Source organism: Osmia bicornis, chromosome 11 (genome assembly GCF_907164935.1).
Source record: "Osmia bicornis bicornis chromosome 11, iOsmBic2.1, whole genome shotgun sequence".
NCBI classification, from domain to species: domain Eukaryota; kingdom Metazoa; phylum Arthropoda; class Insecta; order Hymenoptera; family Megachilidae; genus Osmia; species Osmia bicornis.
This window is the reverse complement of record NC_060226.1, coordinates 9,757,508-9,775,714: the sequence shown is the minus strand read 5'-3', so window position 1 is coordinate 9,775,714 and position 18,207 is coordinate 9,757,508. Positions and strand designations below refer to the sequence as shown.

The 18,207-nt window shown below is 35.9% G+C and overlaps 2 protein-coding genes across 3 annotated transcripts; one reads left to right on the top strand and one right to left on the bottom strand.

Moving 5' to 3' along the window:
- The first annotated feature begins 142 nt into the window (after window positions 1-142).
- LOC114879175 (protein bunched, class 2/F/G isoform-like) lies at window positions 143-6,478 on the top strand. Of its 2 annotated transcripts, XR_003789869.2 has the most exons (5): window positions 143-2,708; window positions 2,924-2,975; window positions 3,069-3,272; window positions 6,117-6,224; window positions 6,390-6,478. XR_003789869.2 is itself a non-coding variant. In XM_029193827.2 (4 exons), exons 1-3 carry the CDS (start codon window positions 814-816, stop codon window positions 3,270-3,272), a joined length of 2,151 nt encoding a protein of 716 aa, XP_029049660.2. In that variant the 5' UTR covers window positions 143-813; the 3' UTR covers window positions 3,459-4,164. The 2 variants fall into 2 exon arrangements, 1 of the variants encoding a protein (XP_029049660.2); XM_029193827.2 differs by lacking the exons at window positions 6,117-6,224; window positions 6,390-6,478 and adding an exon at window positions 3,459-4,164.
- Window positions 4,308-18,144, bottom strand: LOC114879173 (E3 ubiquitin-protein ligase UBR5). Its single transcript, XM_046287944.1, is given in 53 exon segments — window positions 4,308-4,899; window positions 5,100-5,478; window positions 5,568-5,774; window positions 5,857-6,215; window positions 6,319-6,525; window positions 6,610-6,732; window positions 7,044-7,229; window positions 7,298-7,651; window positions 7,776-7,958; window positions 8,202-8,699; window positions 8,802-9,034; window positions 9,139-9,478; window positions 9,558-9,906; window positions 10,008-10,416; window positions 10,556-11,309; window positions 11,312-11,410; window positions 11,412-11,549; window positions 11,551-11,688; window positions 11,691-11,883; window positions 11,950-12,031; window positions 12,034-12,084; window positions 12,087-12,095; window positions 12,186-12,448; window positions 12,609-12,646; window positions 12,648-12,746; window positions 12,749-12,838; window positions 12,841-12,909; window positions 12,999-13,109; window positions 13,111-13,154; window positions 13,227-13,275; window positions 13,277-13,312; window positions 13,314-13,346; window positions 13,442-13,809; window positions 13,916-13,987; window positions 13,990-14,131; window positions 14,133-14,188; window positions 14,262-14,318; window positions 14,321-14,412; window positions 14,522-14,790; window positions 14,861-15,027; window positions 15,030-15,059; window positions 15,157-15,320; window positions 15,421-15,629; window positions 15,728-15,785; window positions 15,787-15,886; window positions 15,889-15,940; window positions 15,942-15,983; window positions 15,985-16,029; window positions 16,031-16,049; window positions 16,128-16,231; window positions 16,234-16,330; window positions 17,247-17,271; window positions 17,274-18,144. Coding segments are annotated over 53 exon segments (8,538 nt in total). The 5' UTR covers window positions 17,308-18,144; the 3' UTR covers window positions 4,308-4,686.
- Between the last annotated feature and the right edge of the window lie 63 nt (window positions 18,145-18,207).

Sequence of the window (18,207 nt, the reverse complement as noted above, 5' to 3'; positions counted from 1 at the left end):
AAAGTAATTAACTGATCGATGCGATATAAGGTTGAATAACATTCTATTTAAAAATTTGATAAAGTCTATTTATAAAATGATGATTTTTTTAAAAGTTACAAATTTGTTTTTAAACTAACGAGAATAAGTTAAGTTGTTTCAATGTTTAAACAAAGAACAATAGTGTAAAGGGGATTGAAGTAAGAACCATTGGGTTTGTATCATCTCTTTGGGACATATGTATATTCGTTTAGATAAGGGTCAAAGGATAGTAGCTATGCTTATTTCTCGTAATGCAGCTACATCGCGGATGAAAATAGATTTTTAGTTGTGAAGTCACACAGATGCTCTAGATATAATTCGTGGCAATTCTGTGAGTGAATTGGCAGCCATTTTTAAACTGCTCACTTAGTACAATAGAGTAGAAAGGATATGAATAATGAGAAATCCGATTGCGAGATAGTAGCTAATATGTAAACGCGTGATATTAAATGTAGCGTAATCGGCTGTGAAGAATATAAAAAGACAATTCTCCATTCGTGAAGTGTGGGTATTCGTTTCGAGTAGACGGTACTCGAGCGAATGCACTTCCTCCCCGTGAAATTGATGAAATGGTGAACTGTCAACACCTTTGCAAGATGAGAATATGATTTTCATTCGAATTACCGTACAGCGTAAGAATCGGTTTGTTTAAAGATTAATCGTGAAGATTGTGATAGAAAGAAAGAGTTCGAAGCCGAAAGGCCCCGGCTAAGAGCGATGTCGATTTTACCATGCAAGAGAACAACGACGAATGCAATGATCGTGGCTCTCGAATGCTAAGTTCCTATAATAATGGCAGATAATGTACACAGAAAATCGCATAAGCTATCGGATGGTAGTAGAAAAACATCTAATCCAGTACATCGTACGACCACCGAGACAATTCGGTTAGGAGAGCCCGAGAAACTGTACCAGCCGGTTAGTTTGACCACTTCAAGCAACGTGACGGCGAATAATCAGTGTCGGAAAAAGACATCGTCCTTTCAAATTACAAGCGTTAGCAGTCGTATGAGCAATGATGCCGGCGAAGATTCGAACGATGATCTGGATGAATCCCACACGGAGGACAATTCGGTTGAACACTCGCGTATCACTGACATTGATATTGAAACGCCTAGTTACTCGGAAGATACTTTCTCCAAGGAGGATGTATTCTTTAATACCAGTAACGCTGCCCTCAGTACTGCTCCGGTGATTCCTACAAGTTCTCAATACGGTTTGGCAATTGTACCCTCCGAAGGGAATAATGTCAGCAATTCGGTAAATGACAGCAATATTAATACTTTGGACATTACATCCGTTACCGACAACAATATTATTAATTTGCTGTCGAGTAATGCCAAACAAGATGCAGATTTACGCGAGGTACATTCTCATGGTAGAAACGAAAGATTTAAAGTGGTTAAAATTGAAAGTACCGAACCTTTTAAGAGAGGTAGATGGACTTGTATGGATTACTTGGATCATACGTCTGTTAATCAACCAACAGCGATTAGTACACCAAAAGTATCGGATCCAAATGAGGTGTGCATATCGTACGGAGTGACGGATAGTGGAATTGTTGTACCAGATGCACCTAAACAGTCAGTTGTATCCGAAGACAAAGGTATAAGTATCGATGCTAACGGACAAGTATCTGCACATCCAGATGTGCATACTTCAATTGGTGTACCAAGCAATCCTACATCGGTTTCCAACGCTAATTATGCGGTAAGCAATTCGCTTCCTCCTAATGCGCAGCATAATCCCACCCAAGTTCAAACACAGACTAAAGTTCAGGCACCTTCGCAAATTCCTCAATACTTTCAATCGTCCGCTCAACAATTGGCATCGCAGCAACAACAACAGCAGCAGCAGCAGCAGCAGCAGCAGCAGCAGCAGCAGCAGCAGCAACAGCAGCAGCAACAGCAACAGCAAGGAGGACAAGGTTCTACATTACCGTCGAATCTGCAACCTACTCATCCGAACAATTTAACTCAGTCTCAGAGTATGCCGCAGGGTTCTATTCCTATTATAACGCCGACTGGTAATAGCAATGTGACTGCTCAACAAAATATACCTCATTCAAAAGAAGATACATACGTAACAGTGAGCACACAAAATCAGTCGTTACCAGTTCAGAATGTTTGTCAGGCATCCGTTCAACAAGCACCCGTACCAACATCATCCCAGGCACCCAACATTCTTGTCACTCAACAACAGCAGCAACAGCCGCAACAACAGCAGCAGCAACCTCAACAGCAACAGCAACAGCAGCCCCAACAGCCATTGCAAACCCAAAAACCAATGACGCAAATTTCAGAGCCATTGACTGCCATACAAGGAATGCAGGGCATCCAAAATATTCATACAGTTCCTCAAACAGGTGCACAGCAAACTTCCTCGACCATTCACGCTCCTGGAGCACCGGTACAATCTCAAGTGATACCGCCGTCTCAAATGCAACCCCAAACTTCTGGTAGTAATGCTCAAGTGCAAGTGGCACAGGTGACAGCAAGCTGCCAAAATGTTGTAGGTGGTATACAACAGGGAAATATAACGTTCCATCAAACAGATCCGGAGCAGGACTCCATTTCAGGCATTGTAGCTGGATCCACTACTCAATCAGCTAATACAACCCTTTTAGAATCTTTAACCGAAGTTACTCAAGGCAGTGACGAACACCATGCCCTCGAAGACAATGAAAGGTATATAGTTTGTGTTAAATGAATTTCATTCATTGTAATTGTGTTTATAGAAAAAACAGAGGACCACAGTCATTGCTATTAATTAAAAAGTTTCTTTCTTTTTGTTAGTTCCTTTTAGCTACTATAAAATAATATTTAACAAGATTGCAAATTTAATTACTACAGTATCTAAAAATATTTGATAAATAAATTTTGCCGTATAATTTTGATTACAGTATGTCGGGAACTAGTGCTGTAGCGATTGATAATAAAATTGAGCAGGCCATGGTAAGCGTTCTTTGCTGGGGGGAATGGGGGAGGGTATTTATTAAATAAAGATAACGAAATATGATGTTGGAATTAATAGGGAATCTTTTGTAGGATCTTGTTAAGAGTCATTTGATGTTCGCCGTACGAGAGGAGGTTGAAGTTCTCAAGGAGAAAATAGCAGAGCTCATGGATCGTATTAATCAATTAGAAGCTGAAAATTCAATCCTAAAAACACATGCGACTCCAGAAACGTTAGCTCAATTGAGCCAATCAACCGCAAAATTACCCCAAAACAGTTCAGGAAGTGGTCAATAGGTAACGATTGTACATAAGTTTCTATTAATACTTTGTCAAGTACATAATGGATAATATAATTATTGTATATAACTTTACGATTTTTAGAAATTTATAAACAATGAGATTTATTATATTATACATATTAGCATTAGCAACTTTTTTTTAAGTAAATTAAAGATAATAGATTATTTTTTACTATTTCAGTTTACTGTTTAGGAAATATAAATAATAATTTAAATCTGTAAATTTAATTTTCTTTCAAAATGATAATCATTTTGGGAATATGTATTGTTATGATCCTAGACAAAAAAAGGACCTATATGAGTGCATGCCAAGACTAAGCAGAGAATAAGTAACGGAGTTAATATTGTTTTACGATAGATTCAAGATTTTGAACATGTTAAAAGAAAGTATATAACAAATATGAAATAGGCAGCTAGACATTCCTAGATTATTTTTCCTATTACCTTCGCATTTGGCCAATTTCATTCACAAATTCAACTACAAAATTGGCAATTCAACCTTAGAATTTAATGTTCCAACCAAAAAGAAAGAAAGAAAGAAAGAAAGAAGGAAGGAGAAAACATTTGTACGTTTTACATTACGTGTGATTTTATGTTAACACACATTTTATCGTCATTTTCATTCATAAAACCAGTCCTTTTTTATTACGCGAAACTATGTAATTTTCACCGTTTAATTGAACATCAAGTTTCATATTTTATAATCTGTACTCGTGTTGTAGTCTGATTTTCAAAGTTGTATGTATTATAATCAACAATGCCAATATCCAGGGAAATAGTTACTACTACTGGTGTGCATTAAAAGCAAAAAAAAAAAAATTACAGTTTCCTGTCAACATTTTATGTTACATCTTAAACATGCCTAATAAAACAAATTTTTAATTGTATAATATTTTGTTAAAATTCCTAACAAAAAAAAAATTAAAAATATAAATACTTCTGTGATGTAAAATAAAATAAAAGACGGAATAAGTTAAAATATCATTTTTGACGATACGGGGGGTAATCGTTAATTTATTCATTTGGTCAATCGCTTTTGAGAAAGTTTTATTTGATCACTATAAAGACTAAAGAGGACATTTAACATAAAATCTTATTACGATGAAAAACCACTTTTTCAATAAAAGAAATCAGAATTCATAATTACAGCTTATAAATTTATAAATGTTATAAATTTTTTTTTCTAGGAAGGAAAAAAATAACAACATACAACTTTTTTTTTTGTTTCTCGTATCATTATCAATAATGTGACTTCTTTTTAGGGCTATTGCGCACAAACATGGTCACATAATATATATGATATACATAATGTATATATAATATGCACTATATTATATATATCTTATGTATATGTATATATATAATTATATATATATATATATATATTTATATCTATAGAATCTATATATTCATACAAATCCGAAGTTCTTTGTCTTAATAGCAAGAAGTAGTTTATGTCTTAATACGTGACGAGAGCTGTACAATGGAACATATATACGGGAAATACATGTATTTGCAGTTGGTAGATAAGCATCATCTGCTGGTCGTAATGTCACAGTCGGCATTGGTTGAAAACCATCTTCGCTTGCCGGTAATGCTGGAGATCCTGTCCAAAAGTATAGCTACAATACAAAAAAAAAAAAAAAGAAAAAAGAAAAAAAAGACAAGATATTATGCACCATTTAGAATTTAACAAACGGTTTGTTTGTACGTGTTCATTTTTTAAAGAAAAAGAAAAAAGAAACTTTTTTCAACAATGATATTATGTAACATAAAAATTTCTTTCTAAATATAATTAATATTCGAATAACAAATTCTTTACCAAGTCTTGTCGTTCAGAATGCGTCATTTTTTCAACGATAGACCATAACCATCGTTTGAATTTCGCTAATTTATCTGCAGATTCTCCTGATTCGTCATTAAACGAAGTATACGATATCAGAACGGAAACGTTAATATCGCCAACTCCGTTCAGAAGAAGCCTCAAATCTTCGGATGTTAAGCCATCGAGTGCCCCTTCTGGTAGCACGTCGAATACCCCTTCTCTCATAGCGCGCAAAGCTTTCTCTTGTACCTTGATCATACGAACTTCCGCATATTTCCGCACATAATCGTAAACATTACTTGCTGTTACTTCTACATCACGACCGTTAGGAATAAGTTCGATCGAACCCCCTCCTTCTTCGGGACACAAATCAATACTGAAACAGGACGAGTATATTGTTAGAACAGGTATATTTCTACTACGTATATCTCTTGAAATTGTTTTAAATAATTTTCATGCACATACCTAAAGTTAAGATCAAGAACAGAAAATAAACTGTTACTATCCTTGGTTTCAGAATCGATCACGAGTTGCCTTAGACTTTCATAAATTACAGAATCGAAAAATGCAAGGTCATGGAAACGTATTGGTCTTGCCAAGATATATTTTATCACGTGACGATTCAAAAATATAGGGCACAACTCGTTTTGTAACAGGCACAACCCTATAAGTCTATAACAAGCGATGAAATTTCATCGATTAGTATCTTAGAATTATTCTACTTATTTATTTATTTCTGTATCGTATCACCAACCTGCCCACATTTCTGAATGCATTCAGTCGTTCGTAGCTAGCTCTTCCTTGGCGCGGTGTGTAAAAGCCTCTTTTCCCTGGAGAATAGAAGAGAGGGGCATTGTCCTCGGTGTCGTCTAAAATACTATTCTCAATCTTTTTCTTGTTTGCTCCGCACCGCGCTATTAAACTGAATACATCAAGATCTAGCAGTGCTTCTCTTGCCGTTTCCTGACTATGACTACGGATTAATTCAAATGCTTCTTCTACTTTTTGCCGCAGAGCATCTTCTGAGGCTAGTAACATCAACAGCTGTGCAGGGGATAATTCCAACAGCATACCAGTTATTTTATCAGCTAATGCGGGTCGTAATGCGTAAACCTAAACAAGGTAACAATTGTGTTACGTGCTCGACAATTTTTTTTCTCTTCCTTTTTCATATTTCCAGACTCATTACAATAGCGTAATTGCGATTATCATTTACCTTTGGATACAGTCTATCCCCAAGTTGTTGTTGATGCATGGTCAAGTGATCGTTATTTGGATGACTAACAGGTAGCGGATGGGAATTGGAGGAGGAACTACCAGCACCAGAATTACTGCTTCCTTCGACAGACGTGGATGGATGAAAAGCACGAGCTTCGAACGATAATCTTCGCGTCTCTCGACATTTTCCAGAAGATCGAGGATTCTGGAAGAAAAAGAATATAAACATGTTTCTTCTTCTTTTACATAGTAATGATAATGGTAATAGTAATAATAATTATATACTAACTTGTCGTCTTAAATCACGATCACGGTCTCTACTTTTTAATTTCTGAAGCACATTATATTGCGTATATTTGGAGCCTACTTGGGCTGCTTCAAGATTGGGCAGTTTTTCGTTTGCAAGCAATGCCTATGAAAAATAGATATATCCAGATTAGTTTCTAAGACGAGCAGAAACAGTGCTAACGTTGCAAATAAAAAATAATTGAAATGATTCAAGGAATATATTGGTAGTAGTTTTTCCTGGAAAACTTTTTCTTATTATAGCGTATAGCGTTTGCACTTTTCCGCTAGTCATATTAAAATTGTCACAGAAACTTTATATTTTACGCCATACTTGCATGCCAAACATATAGTTTTCGATAGAAAAATAAAAAGAAATAATTTTATTCGCACGATAACAGCAACCATGAATTTTCTTTCCATCATAATATTACAAACCTCTGCGATTGCAGTATAAAAGCTTCTAGTTACTCCAGAGCCTTCGCCGGGTTCATCCTTGAAAATCACTTTAACACGACTCACTGCTAACGGCGGTGTATTAGAGGCACGCCTATTATATAAATTATACTGTGTGTTTAATTCCTTCATTGTCTGCACTAATAGCTGCGTTCGGTCTCGTTCAACCTTAAACAGAGAGACGTATTATGCACAATGTGTACCAGTATCGTACAAGTTTATTTAAATTTATTTACTTTTAATAAATTAATGTCTCTTTGTTGTGAGTTACGAAGCTTCTCCATGTCCCTACGGAATTTTGCTTCTTTTACCGGGAAACCTCCTAATTCGGACACGACTGAACCAGCTTCCAAACCAACGTCTTCCATGAAAACTCGTCCGAATAAATCGAGAGACAATCTCCAACGGCCCAACAAAATGTTGTGCGATATATTCGTGCCAATAGATGGAACTGGATTTGTTTCAACTGTTTCATGTGCTGTTGATGTTTCGTGATTGGAAGCCGATTGATCTGTCTCTTCTGATACATTTTGCATCTCGTTTGACACCACCATCATTTCTGAAGCACCTGCTTTATTTGCATTCGATTCCTTTAAAATAGTAATATTAAATTAGTATATCAAAAAAATATTTCCAAATTTATCCATTATTTATGCATTTCGGAATTTTTATAAATTTTCTATCAGGTTTTAATTTGAAACATCAGATATTTACCGAAACAGTTCCAGCTCTAACAATAACGCTTCTATTCATTTTACATACATCCTTATTATTTTTGGTACTTCCTGCTGCTTGATCATTTTGATTATTAGTAGAAACTATAATCGGGGCTCGATCGATTTGTTCCGCGACAAGTGTATGATTATCATTTGTTTGATTAAATGATTTTGCCTTTTCCTACAATATCGAAAGCAGATCCACACATTTTATTTTTTAACACAGAAACATACCAGAAGAAATATGATGAGAATGTAAGAATGTGCAAGAGAACCTTATTGTTGTAACAATCATTTACAACAATAGAATAAAATTTATAATAAAATGTTTCAATGAAAAAACGATAAAAAATAAAAATAAAAATAATAATAAAAAAAAAAAATAAAAAAAAAAAAGATGTAAGCGAACACGAAGAAATATTACCACGTGTTTTGAATCTCCAGCTGACATGGAACTACGCTTTGCGTCCGATGACATGAAAGCAGGTCCCTGAATCACTTGACTGAACGTTGGCGTTGGAGTATTCTGATTATCAGTTCCTCGCGCGGATAGACCAAGTCTCGTGGGCAATCCCTCTAGTCTATTTTGATTTGATCCTGAAGAACTCGTGGATGGCTGTCTTGGAATACCAAAAAGATCCTCGCGTCTTGAATGGGGTTGCAATAAATGCGGTTGATCAGCTAAAGGTAAAGCCTCGCTCATGACAGTATCAAACGGATCGAGAGGCGGACAACCAAGGCATAACGTAGAATCTGATCTCTGCAAGAAGGGATGTTTCCTTCCTTTCGGCGTACTGTTACTGTTATTTCCGGAGCCGCAAATAGGAACCTGAAGTAGATCAGGGTAATCGACCGAGTCTGTTTCTAGCGCGGTAGGAACCGGACAATTGTATTCTTCTCCTTCGTCATTGTCATTTTCATCCTGTGTGTGGTGTGTGTGTGTTTGTGATATATACATACATACATACATATAAAATCAAATTACGTTTTATGTTGACAAAGCAATAATAAATATAGCACAAACCTGATCGTTCCAACTGGAATAGTTTGATGATTCTTTTTGAGTCTCTCCTCTAGATGACATCGGTTCAGAAAGTGCACGCATGTAATAGACTAGCGCGTCGAAAACGTAAGCAACGTGTTTCAAAGCAGAAACGTCTAATACCGGCAAGCTATCTCTGTGTTCGCTGTTGTGAGCACGCATCAATGACAAGCAATAGGATAAAAATTCACGCCTTGCCGAATGTGCATCACCACCTAAAAATGAAAGTACTTGACACTCTTCTACAAAAAATTGAATTCGCTCTAGTCATTGTAGTACTGATAACAAACAAGTGTACTATGTCCACAGATATATGTACCCTCACGTTCTCTACTGTTCCTCGAAGGTTCACCACCACCGGCAAAACCAACGGTGAGTCTTGTAGAAGCTTGCGGAGTGGAGATATTGGAGCTCGTAGCGATACCACTGCGTTGATTCCGACCTGCATTAGATTGCAATGTCAAAGATAAAGCGGCTGTGTTCAATAATCCAGTGAAATTGCCTCCAGACAAAGATGGAGCATTGTTCAATGGATGTTCTGGGTGTGTAGGATCAGCACTACGTGTCAAAGATACTCCAAATCTTAATTGTGCCTCTGTGGCATCCATCACTGTGAGCAACCAATCCCACGTGGGTTTTAAATGTGACTCAAGATACATCTATAATTATTCAAGGTTGTATTAGTTTTAACGTTTAACCATTATCGATATTAAAAAAATTACTTAGAAAATATCATACCTGTAGATTCAGTGCATCCTGGTAAGTGATTTCCATCAGTCGTGGCAAAGAAGGTGCCAGTGTTTTGTAATCTTGCATCATAACTAAAAGATCAGTTATCTGTCGAATTACAATTCCAAATGCACGTGCCAAACAACTTGTAGTAGTGCCCATAATAATGGGCTCTTGTGCAGCTGCAACAGCAGATGTTGCAGTAGTACGTCTTAAAGATGCAGAGTCAATGAAACTCAGATTACTGCCACCTGTTACCCGTAATCCTGCTGTGCGTGTACTTGTTTCGCGATTACGGATTGCCCATTGCATCGAAACAGGCGCGAGATTATTGCGGTGTAAATGACCAGACGAACCGCTGTAATAATAAGATATTAGTAATATAACAAGATTTATTTTCTAAATGATTCTTGTGCTTTTATGTGTTTGAACCTTACTGCTACGAAAAAGTATTTTTACCTTCGGCGCTCCAATTGCTCGTCACCAATTTGGAAATCTTCGTTATCCTGTTCGTCGGTTTCTCCAGCTTCACTTTCATCGTCCTCCTGTTGGCTCGATTCACCGGACTCATCCTCTGGGAATAGCAAAATGGATCCCATTCCACCATCGGAACCTGCGGTAGCACCAGTTTGCACACTCCGTTGGGCAGATGCTGCGTCTTGATTGCTGTGATTATCGTCCGAGTCCGATTCTGTTTCCGCTTCCGCCAACAGATCCAGTTCTGTATCGGATTCGCCGTCTCCTGCTTGTTCCTCGCTCACGCCTCCAGCATTGCTATCAATTTCACCCATCGGTTGGCCAGCAACTGTTCCAGAAACTCCAGATTCCTCGTGTTCGCTTATATCACCATCCACATCCATAGGACCTTCTATCATTTTTGAAAACAACAATTTTTCTGGTGTAATTTCAAAAAAGAAAAAAAGAAAAAAAGAAAAAAAGAAAAAAAGAAAAAAGAAGAAGAAAAAAAAAGAGAAATAATAATTAATACATATAAAAAATATGTATACCTTCGCCACCTTCCGTTTCATCGATGGCAGAAACGTCTCTGGCGATAGCTATATTATTATTTCCTTGTTGCGTTTGCAAAGCAGCGTCTAAGGTTTGAGAACTAACACCACTGTGAGGTATCAATGGTTCTATAGAGAACAATTCTTCCGAACCATTGATCACTTCTATCGCCGAGCTGGTCAATGTAAAGGGTGCCGTTGGACGGGCGACGCCTAACCTGACAGGTGCTATCAATGAGTCGGCAGTTTCGCATAGTTCTTCCACTGCTAATTTGATAAGTGCTTGGAAAACTTTACGGCATTTCATCAAAGGCTGTGATGCCTGACTGGTGCCTCTTCTTTTTGTCGTATTTGGTGCCATTTCTATCGTGAAAATGACGAATATTCGAGCTACAGACCGAACAAATCGACGCGCAACGTTATTCGCTTCTTCTTGTCGTCCAGGTACGGTATCATTTTGTAACTCTCGTATCAACGTTGTCAGCAAAGTATCCAGCATCTCGGCACTGCATTTAACCAACAGCGAATGTGTAAATTTGTCAAGCAACGCGGTTCCACTTTGACGGCACAACTGTCCTTGATCGCCGAACAATTGATCATTGCCATTTACAGATACGCCTGACATTATCATGCATTGAACTGCTGGCCAATCGTTCAATAATCTTTCCAAAGCTTTACGACTGAAACGAGGAGGTTCCAAGTCATGATCCGGCATGTTTGACAGCGCTCAACCATCGGAGGATGGTCCCTTTGCGACTTGCAGAGCGTTGAACGTTGTCGGGGTGCTGAACGGCATTGTCGTTGCTCCACTAGCTGTCTTCCTACAGTCTGAACTAGAAACAGTAAAATACTTTCTCACCCTCGAGTTTATTTTCGTGGCTCGATCAGTGTTCACTACCAATCGACAAAGAAGTTCGTAACGGGCACCTTGATGAACCGCAATCAGAGCTCGACATTTACATTTCTCCCAGCAATCACAGTAAGCTGTGGGAGTAAGTAATTTTCATTTTACAATCGTGTCCTCTGTGACAAACGCGAGCACATTCCTGTGCACACAGCATAGAAGATTCGGTCAATCCACAAGTTCGACACTCGAAAATATCTTGATTGATATGCTCGGTTCCAGTCCAGTGTGAAACTACAAAGTATCGTTGCAGCAAGTGACGAATAACGGTGACACAATCTGGATTGGCATCGGTAGGAAGTAGCATTCTGAACATTCTTTCTGATCTCTCCCAACTCTTTGAATAGTGTCCAATAAAATGAGGCTTGCGTGATATGCACGGACTGAGACAGCAAGCATTAATGGCGTCTGACCTTGAACATCCCTACAAATGCATAGATTAAAATTGTATTTGTTTATAAATGATTAAAGTATCTTTTTAATTATCAACGAATGGAAATAGTTACTTGCTGTGAGTAATTCCTTCAGATGGGGCGCCAGTACGCTACTCTCACACATGTACTTTAATATAGCAATGCATTGTTCCTTCTTTCAACAGAGTCTATGATATAAGTGTTATTTGAGTCGCTCCAACGCCTAAGAAAAGCAATACTTTATTTTAATAATTTTATGATACGACTTATCATAAAAATAATAAAAATGGAAAGGCATTCAATACACTTTTACCTGATTTATTCATCATAGAGATACTGGCAGCACCAATGCTAAGCAAGCTATCTTCTTCGCCGGAAGTGTTATCAAACGCTTCCGGTGGCCAACTTAAAGTTGGAATCGGTTCTTCGATCGGCGCTGACGGACCATCCACAGTATTTTGGACTAATTCGCGTTCGATACCTTGATCATTTCTTGTTGCGAAGGTTGGTGAGCACATACTGATACAAGCATGTAAAATGTTACGGTTACCATCGCAGCGCCTCATTAATATTGTGCTGAAGTTGATTGCCAATTATTTCTAAAGTCAAACACAGCAGTATATTTAATATTTTTTCAACAACATCATAAAAGAAGAAGGAAAAGAAAAAGAAAAAGGAAAAAGAAAAAAAAAAGAAAAAGAAAAAGAAAAAGAAAAAGAAAATACTTCTTCGGTACTTACTGTGATCTTGTTCTAAATTACAGAATACTTGTTTTAACGCTATCATAATCGCATCTCAGTCTACGCGGCCATGAGTAAAAGGTTATTCAAATGCTTAATGCAATAACTGCAACTTGGTTTTTCATGTTGGTTTCGAATTAGAACAGGTTGGTAACTAGGAATGGTCGATAAGCACCGATACAAGTACCGGAACTAGATCTAGCCAATTTGGATCACGAATAGCATCTTGGCACAATCTTTTACTAACGGATAAGTAGCACTATTTCCGTCTCTACGTATCATAGAACATTCAATGTTCTGCAATATAATATCAATTATGTATATTTCTGTACAATTTCAATTAAACTTATACTGCAAAGAAACAAAATAATAATTACAAAACCTACCTCTCCTGCGCTTGTCAGACTGATATTTGAGGCTGTAAAACCTAAGAATGATGAGGGTATCTGATGGAATATAGCAATCTGTACATATCTTCCAGTGCTTAAATTATATACCGACATAACTCAATTTATTTCCAGTTTTTAGGATAGCATGAATACCTGTTTAACAATTAATCATTAAAATAAGGGCGCTATAAATGATACTTTAAAAAGATACTTTAAAAGAAATACCTTGACCATCTGTAGCAATGGTTAAGATATTATCATTTGATCCTTCAACACATATGCACTCTTCTGGGAGTACGTTGAAAACAATCATGGAGCTCTTGGGTTCATTGACGATTTTATTACCTGAAAACATCATTCCAGAATATAGTAGGTATTACTATCCCCCGATTGTTTCGACTGACATTATATGTATATACTGAATTAATTGTTTCATTTACCCGTAATTCATCTTTTCTCAACAATCTACAGTCAGCCAGTAATTTGATCGACTCTTCAGCTGTCAAGTCTTTAAAATCTGATGTGTTGAAATCCTTTTCCTTAATTTCTTTTTCTTTCTCCTTTGAATCTTTCGAAAAGAATTTTACAGCAACATAACAACCGTCAACTTTTATTACTTTACCTAAATATATAAAAAAAAAAAAAAATTGTTAAATATCAAGGTATCAGTTGCTTATTCGATACATAAAACATACCAAGGGTACAGTTTTTACGTCTTCCACAAAAACGACATCCTTTAACTGCCAATCCTCCTCGTCTTTCCTTTCTGATTCTCCTTCATTTCTAGGCGTAACACGCTTCTGTCTTTCTACAAGATTAAGAATCGCGGTAAATTGTATTTTTCATTCAAATAAGAATCGCCTTGAATCGAATTGAGGAAACTTATTAGCAAATTAATTTGAAGAAATTCTTACTGTGACTTGTTGTGATGCTACCAGTATCGCTACAAGTGCTCGAAGCTGGCGAGGGAGGTGGAGGCATGTCAGGCGGTCAGCAGTTTCTTTATGATTGGTCTTATTTATAGTACCCGTTGTTCCGTTATTTCCATTTGTCTCGCGTTTGTCTACGTTAGCACTAGGTAAGTGAGTTCCAGCCGGTAATATTTTAAATCTGTAAGTGTCATCTAAATTCCCAAGCTGCTACTAATAACTGTCCCACTTTTGGAACACCATTGGCAATTGTAAATCCTACAAAAATATGTCGATATGATTACTATGGTCAGATTAACATAGAAAGTAATTCTCTCTTCTCGCAATTTACCTATTGCGCCAGGTTGATATATAGGACTGTTTTTCATGCAAACGTGGGTTCCATACTAATATCGTTCGATATTGTAGATGGTCTATGTTTACGTGATTTAGCTTTATATTTTTCCCATAACTTTTTGCGTTGCGCAAACGGTAACACCCCCCTATAAACAGAAATAAATAAATAAGTAAGTAAATAAATAATTTCATTCGTATCAAGTTCACTTATTTAAAACAAAATTAGTTAAAAATAACCATGATATTTCAACTAACCACCAGTACAGTGCACCACTCTCAAGTCTGGCAACAGTGTACAGAGCACAAGTATGAAGGGATACTATTTTATCCAACGTAAATTCAGTAAAAGTTTGAGCTGGATGTTCAAGACGAGAAGCAACATGTCCCAGAAGCTCGTCGAGCCAAGTAGCTACTTTGCCACTTTCACTGCTGACTGAACAACGAATTGCTGTTGCGGATATGTTAACTATCTTTTCTGATGTTATCGCTAACCACGGAGCTTTCGGATGATGTATATTTGGATTCTAAGACAAGTTTTTATATATTAGTTTGCTTTTATAAAACAGAAACAAATTGTTCTCCTCTGGTAACTACCTCTGGATCTTTGTACGGTTCAGATTCGGACCACTTCCATTGATATAATTGTCCTCCGGCAGAAACAGCAATTAATTCACTGTAAAGTGAAGCAATTTGTACAAAACGTGGAGCAGGATCGCTACTACGTTCGTGCCACCACTCCAATTCCTCTGATATCCATAATGACTTTGAGAAGCTAATTCTTTCTTTTTGTTATCTGAAGAATTAAACAAAAATATGATTAAGATATTAGCAGCTACGACTTGTTGACGATTTATTAGAAATAGATTTTTTCGAAAGATTAAGATCATTACCAGAATCTTTTTCCCAAGATTCTTTGAGTGCTGTTTCTAACCAACGCCGTGGTCCACAATACTGACGATCTCTCCATCTACTAAAACTATCACGATCCCTGTCTCGCTCGGATGCACGTTCACCCTCCCTATCGTTGCCTATTCTACGCGAAGAATTTCCACGGCTGAAAAAAGATAAAAATCTATCCATCTACCTCTTCCAACAAACAGCTAATAAATAATAATAATAATAATAATAATAATAACAATCACAATAGTGATTACTTTCTCATTCCTGTATATCCAAGCATGTCTTCAGAGAACATAGAATCTGCATCAATTATAACAGAATGTTCATTACTAAATCCACCGTCTAACAACGAAATAAGATCTTCTGGAACATAGGTATCTGCCGCATCTTCTGCATCATCGCCTTCTTCATCGTCTCGTGACAGTAAATTATTTACTGCTAAGTTTACATCTAAATTTGTACGCTATAAAATATATTTTAATATCAAGTTAAATCTTTAATACAGAGAATGTCTCTACTGAAAACACTGATCACCGTTATCATTATTATATGTAACCACACCTGTAATTCTCTAATAATAAGATTGCGGCTTTTTCCTTGCAATACCACTTGAGCTGTGAAATGAGATCTTCTGGACAAATGGAGCAGGTACCAATGCGATAGGACGCGAGCTGCTACCGCTTCCACCACCCATAATTACACCTGGAGGCCCTATCCTGCTCCGCTACTACTTCCTCCCCTGCTGCCACTTCCTCGGATAGCAGAACTACCGCGGCATAATTCTTGCACGAGATCTAGACATTCCCGCTCTGCTTCCCACTTCCACTGCTGTTACCGTTATTTGGTGCCGAATTGGAGTTGCCAAACATGGTTTTTATTTGTGCTAAAGTAACGATACAACATGTAACTATCATTTATACTATCGTGATAACAGGGACATAAGTGATTAGATATTACTTACTTTCTATGTGGTTCATTTTTACTCAAGTCCAGTCTGTCTGACAATACTGTAAACGCAACTCTGCAAATTTTATGATCCTCTGTAAGAAGGGCAATATGCGTCGGTATCCAACAACAATGCGCTTTACTGCGATCTTCAATCCGCTAAATGCTGGTAATGTGACAAATCCATATCTGTTGATCTTTTCTGCCACTTCCTTTAACCTAAACGAACAATTTCTATTTATATTATAGTTCAATTGTTAAATAGGCAAAGAAACTAATATACATACAAGTATATATATCAATTATAATGTATTTTAAATTCTTTATAATACATCAAATAATATACTAGTAGTAATATTTGTGTAAATTAAATATTTATAGTAATTCCCTTAATATCTAATGATTATAATACATTATTGTGGATATTACTTTTATACATGAATAACCGAAACATTCATAAAGTCATAACTAAAATATTATTTTATTATTGTCAATGATTATAATTCAATTAAAAAACTGCAATATAAAAATTAATCTATAGAAAAGATAATTAAAATAATAAATGTACTTTTGTAATATTAATCATTAAAATTAAAATAAATGAATCATTTTGCAATATGTATTTAATGCAAATAAATGCATTTGTACCAAAAATGTCGCTTATTATATTAAAAGAATGTTCATATTTATTCTTGCAAGTTACAAATGCAATGAATAATGGGAACTTGGGAAAACATTTTTTTCTTTTTATCTACACTAGAAATATGTATAATTTTCTTTTATTTAACTAACTGCAAACAATGATAGTTAAATCCTTATGCACGATTATCTATGACGCAAACAATACATTCATAGGTATTATTCAATAGAAATGAAATAACGTGACAACAAACTTGTAACATTCAAACGATACATGTAAGATTATTCAATTATTCGCTAAAGATATCGATATTAACATAAATATTGTTATTGGTGACGTATAAAATTGAAGAAAAAAAGAAAAGAACATACGCCGATTAAAAAGAAAAAGATGTTTAAGAAGGAACAATGAAGGAATGATTTCAATACGGGGAAGAGACGGGACATACCAAAAAGATACATTAATGGGAAACCGATAATGGATATGTTTCCTTACCTATCATTTAACTGATCGTCTGTTCCGGTAACGGATGCACAACAAAATGTATCGATGTCATTTTGCTAGTGCGTAAATGTATTTAAGATCAAAATGACGTTTTAATAATTCTATACACACAATTTCACCACACCATTGGAACGATATTCAGGCCATGTTTCTGAAGAAACAACCAGTTACGTGTTCTTGAAAGCAAACGAACTAAACTATTTGGTGTATTCATAAATGCATTAAAATTCACATTTATTTGCACTAACGCAAACTTAATTTTACACACGGATCAATGAAAATCATATGTAAATTTAATATTCATGAAACGAACAATCGTTTTTATGAAAATACAATAGACAGTCCAGATCCTTCGATCATGTTATCGAATTGGTTTGTAAAACACTACTATGCATCATGGCGGGATTCTGTCCGTAATGGCAGCCCAACTACTGCAGTTGTTTATATTTTAGTAATAACAAATTCGGAAATTGTTCAACGAATTTTCATTTTTTACAACTAATACAGTATAGAAATATTATTTTTGCATTAAACAACAACCAGTATGGCTATGTATTTGTACTTTCAACTAGCAGTAGTTTATTTGCTAGAATTTCTATCTTGCCAGAACATTCAACCATACATGCAACCCAATATGTACAAATTGGGCAACAATAATTTAATAAGGATACTATAATACATTTATGATGTCATTAAATATAATTTATAGAAACTAAACAATAATTTTGTATAATATTTGAGAGAGTAAAAGGATATCAACTTTTTTTAAGTTCCCACAAACAAGATTATAGAAGGAACCAATAACCAAAGGACAGCATTATTATACTATATGTGTATGTATGTATATATTTACATACATGTAATAAAGAAGAAATTCAAAATATATATATATATATATATATATATATATATGAGTAAATTAATTTTATTATAAACTACTAAATCAGCACTT

What these genes read in the sequence shown, in the direction of transcription:
- LOC114879175 (XM_029193827.2), top strand. Translation starts at nt 814, where the DNA reads ATGGCAGATAATGTACACAGAAAATCGCATAAGCTATCGGATGGTAGT. An exon ending in GCCCTCGAAGACAATGAAAG is followed by an intron (nt 2,709 to 2,923) that starts GTATATAGTTTG and finishes TTTTGATTACAG; the next exon opens with TATGTCGGGAACTAGTGCTG. An exon ending in ATAAAATTGAGCAGGCCATG is followed by an intron (nt 2,976 to 3,068) that starts GTAAGCGTTCTT and finishes AATCTTTTGTAG; the next exon opens with GATCTTGTTAAGAGTCATTT.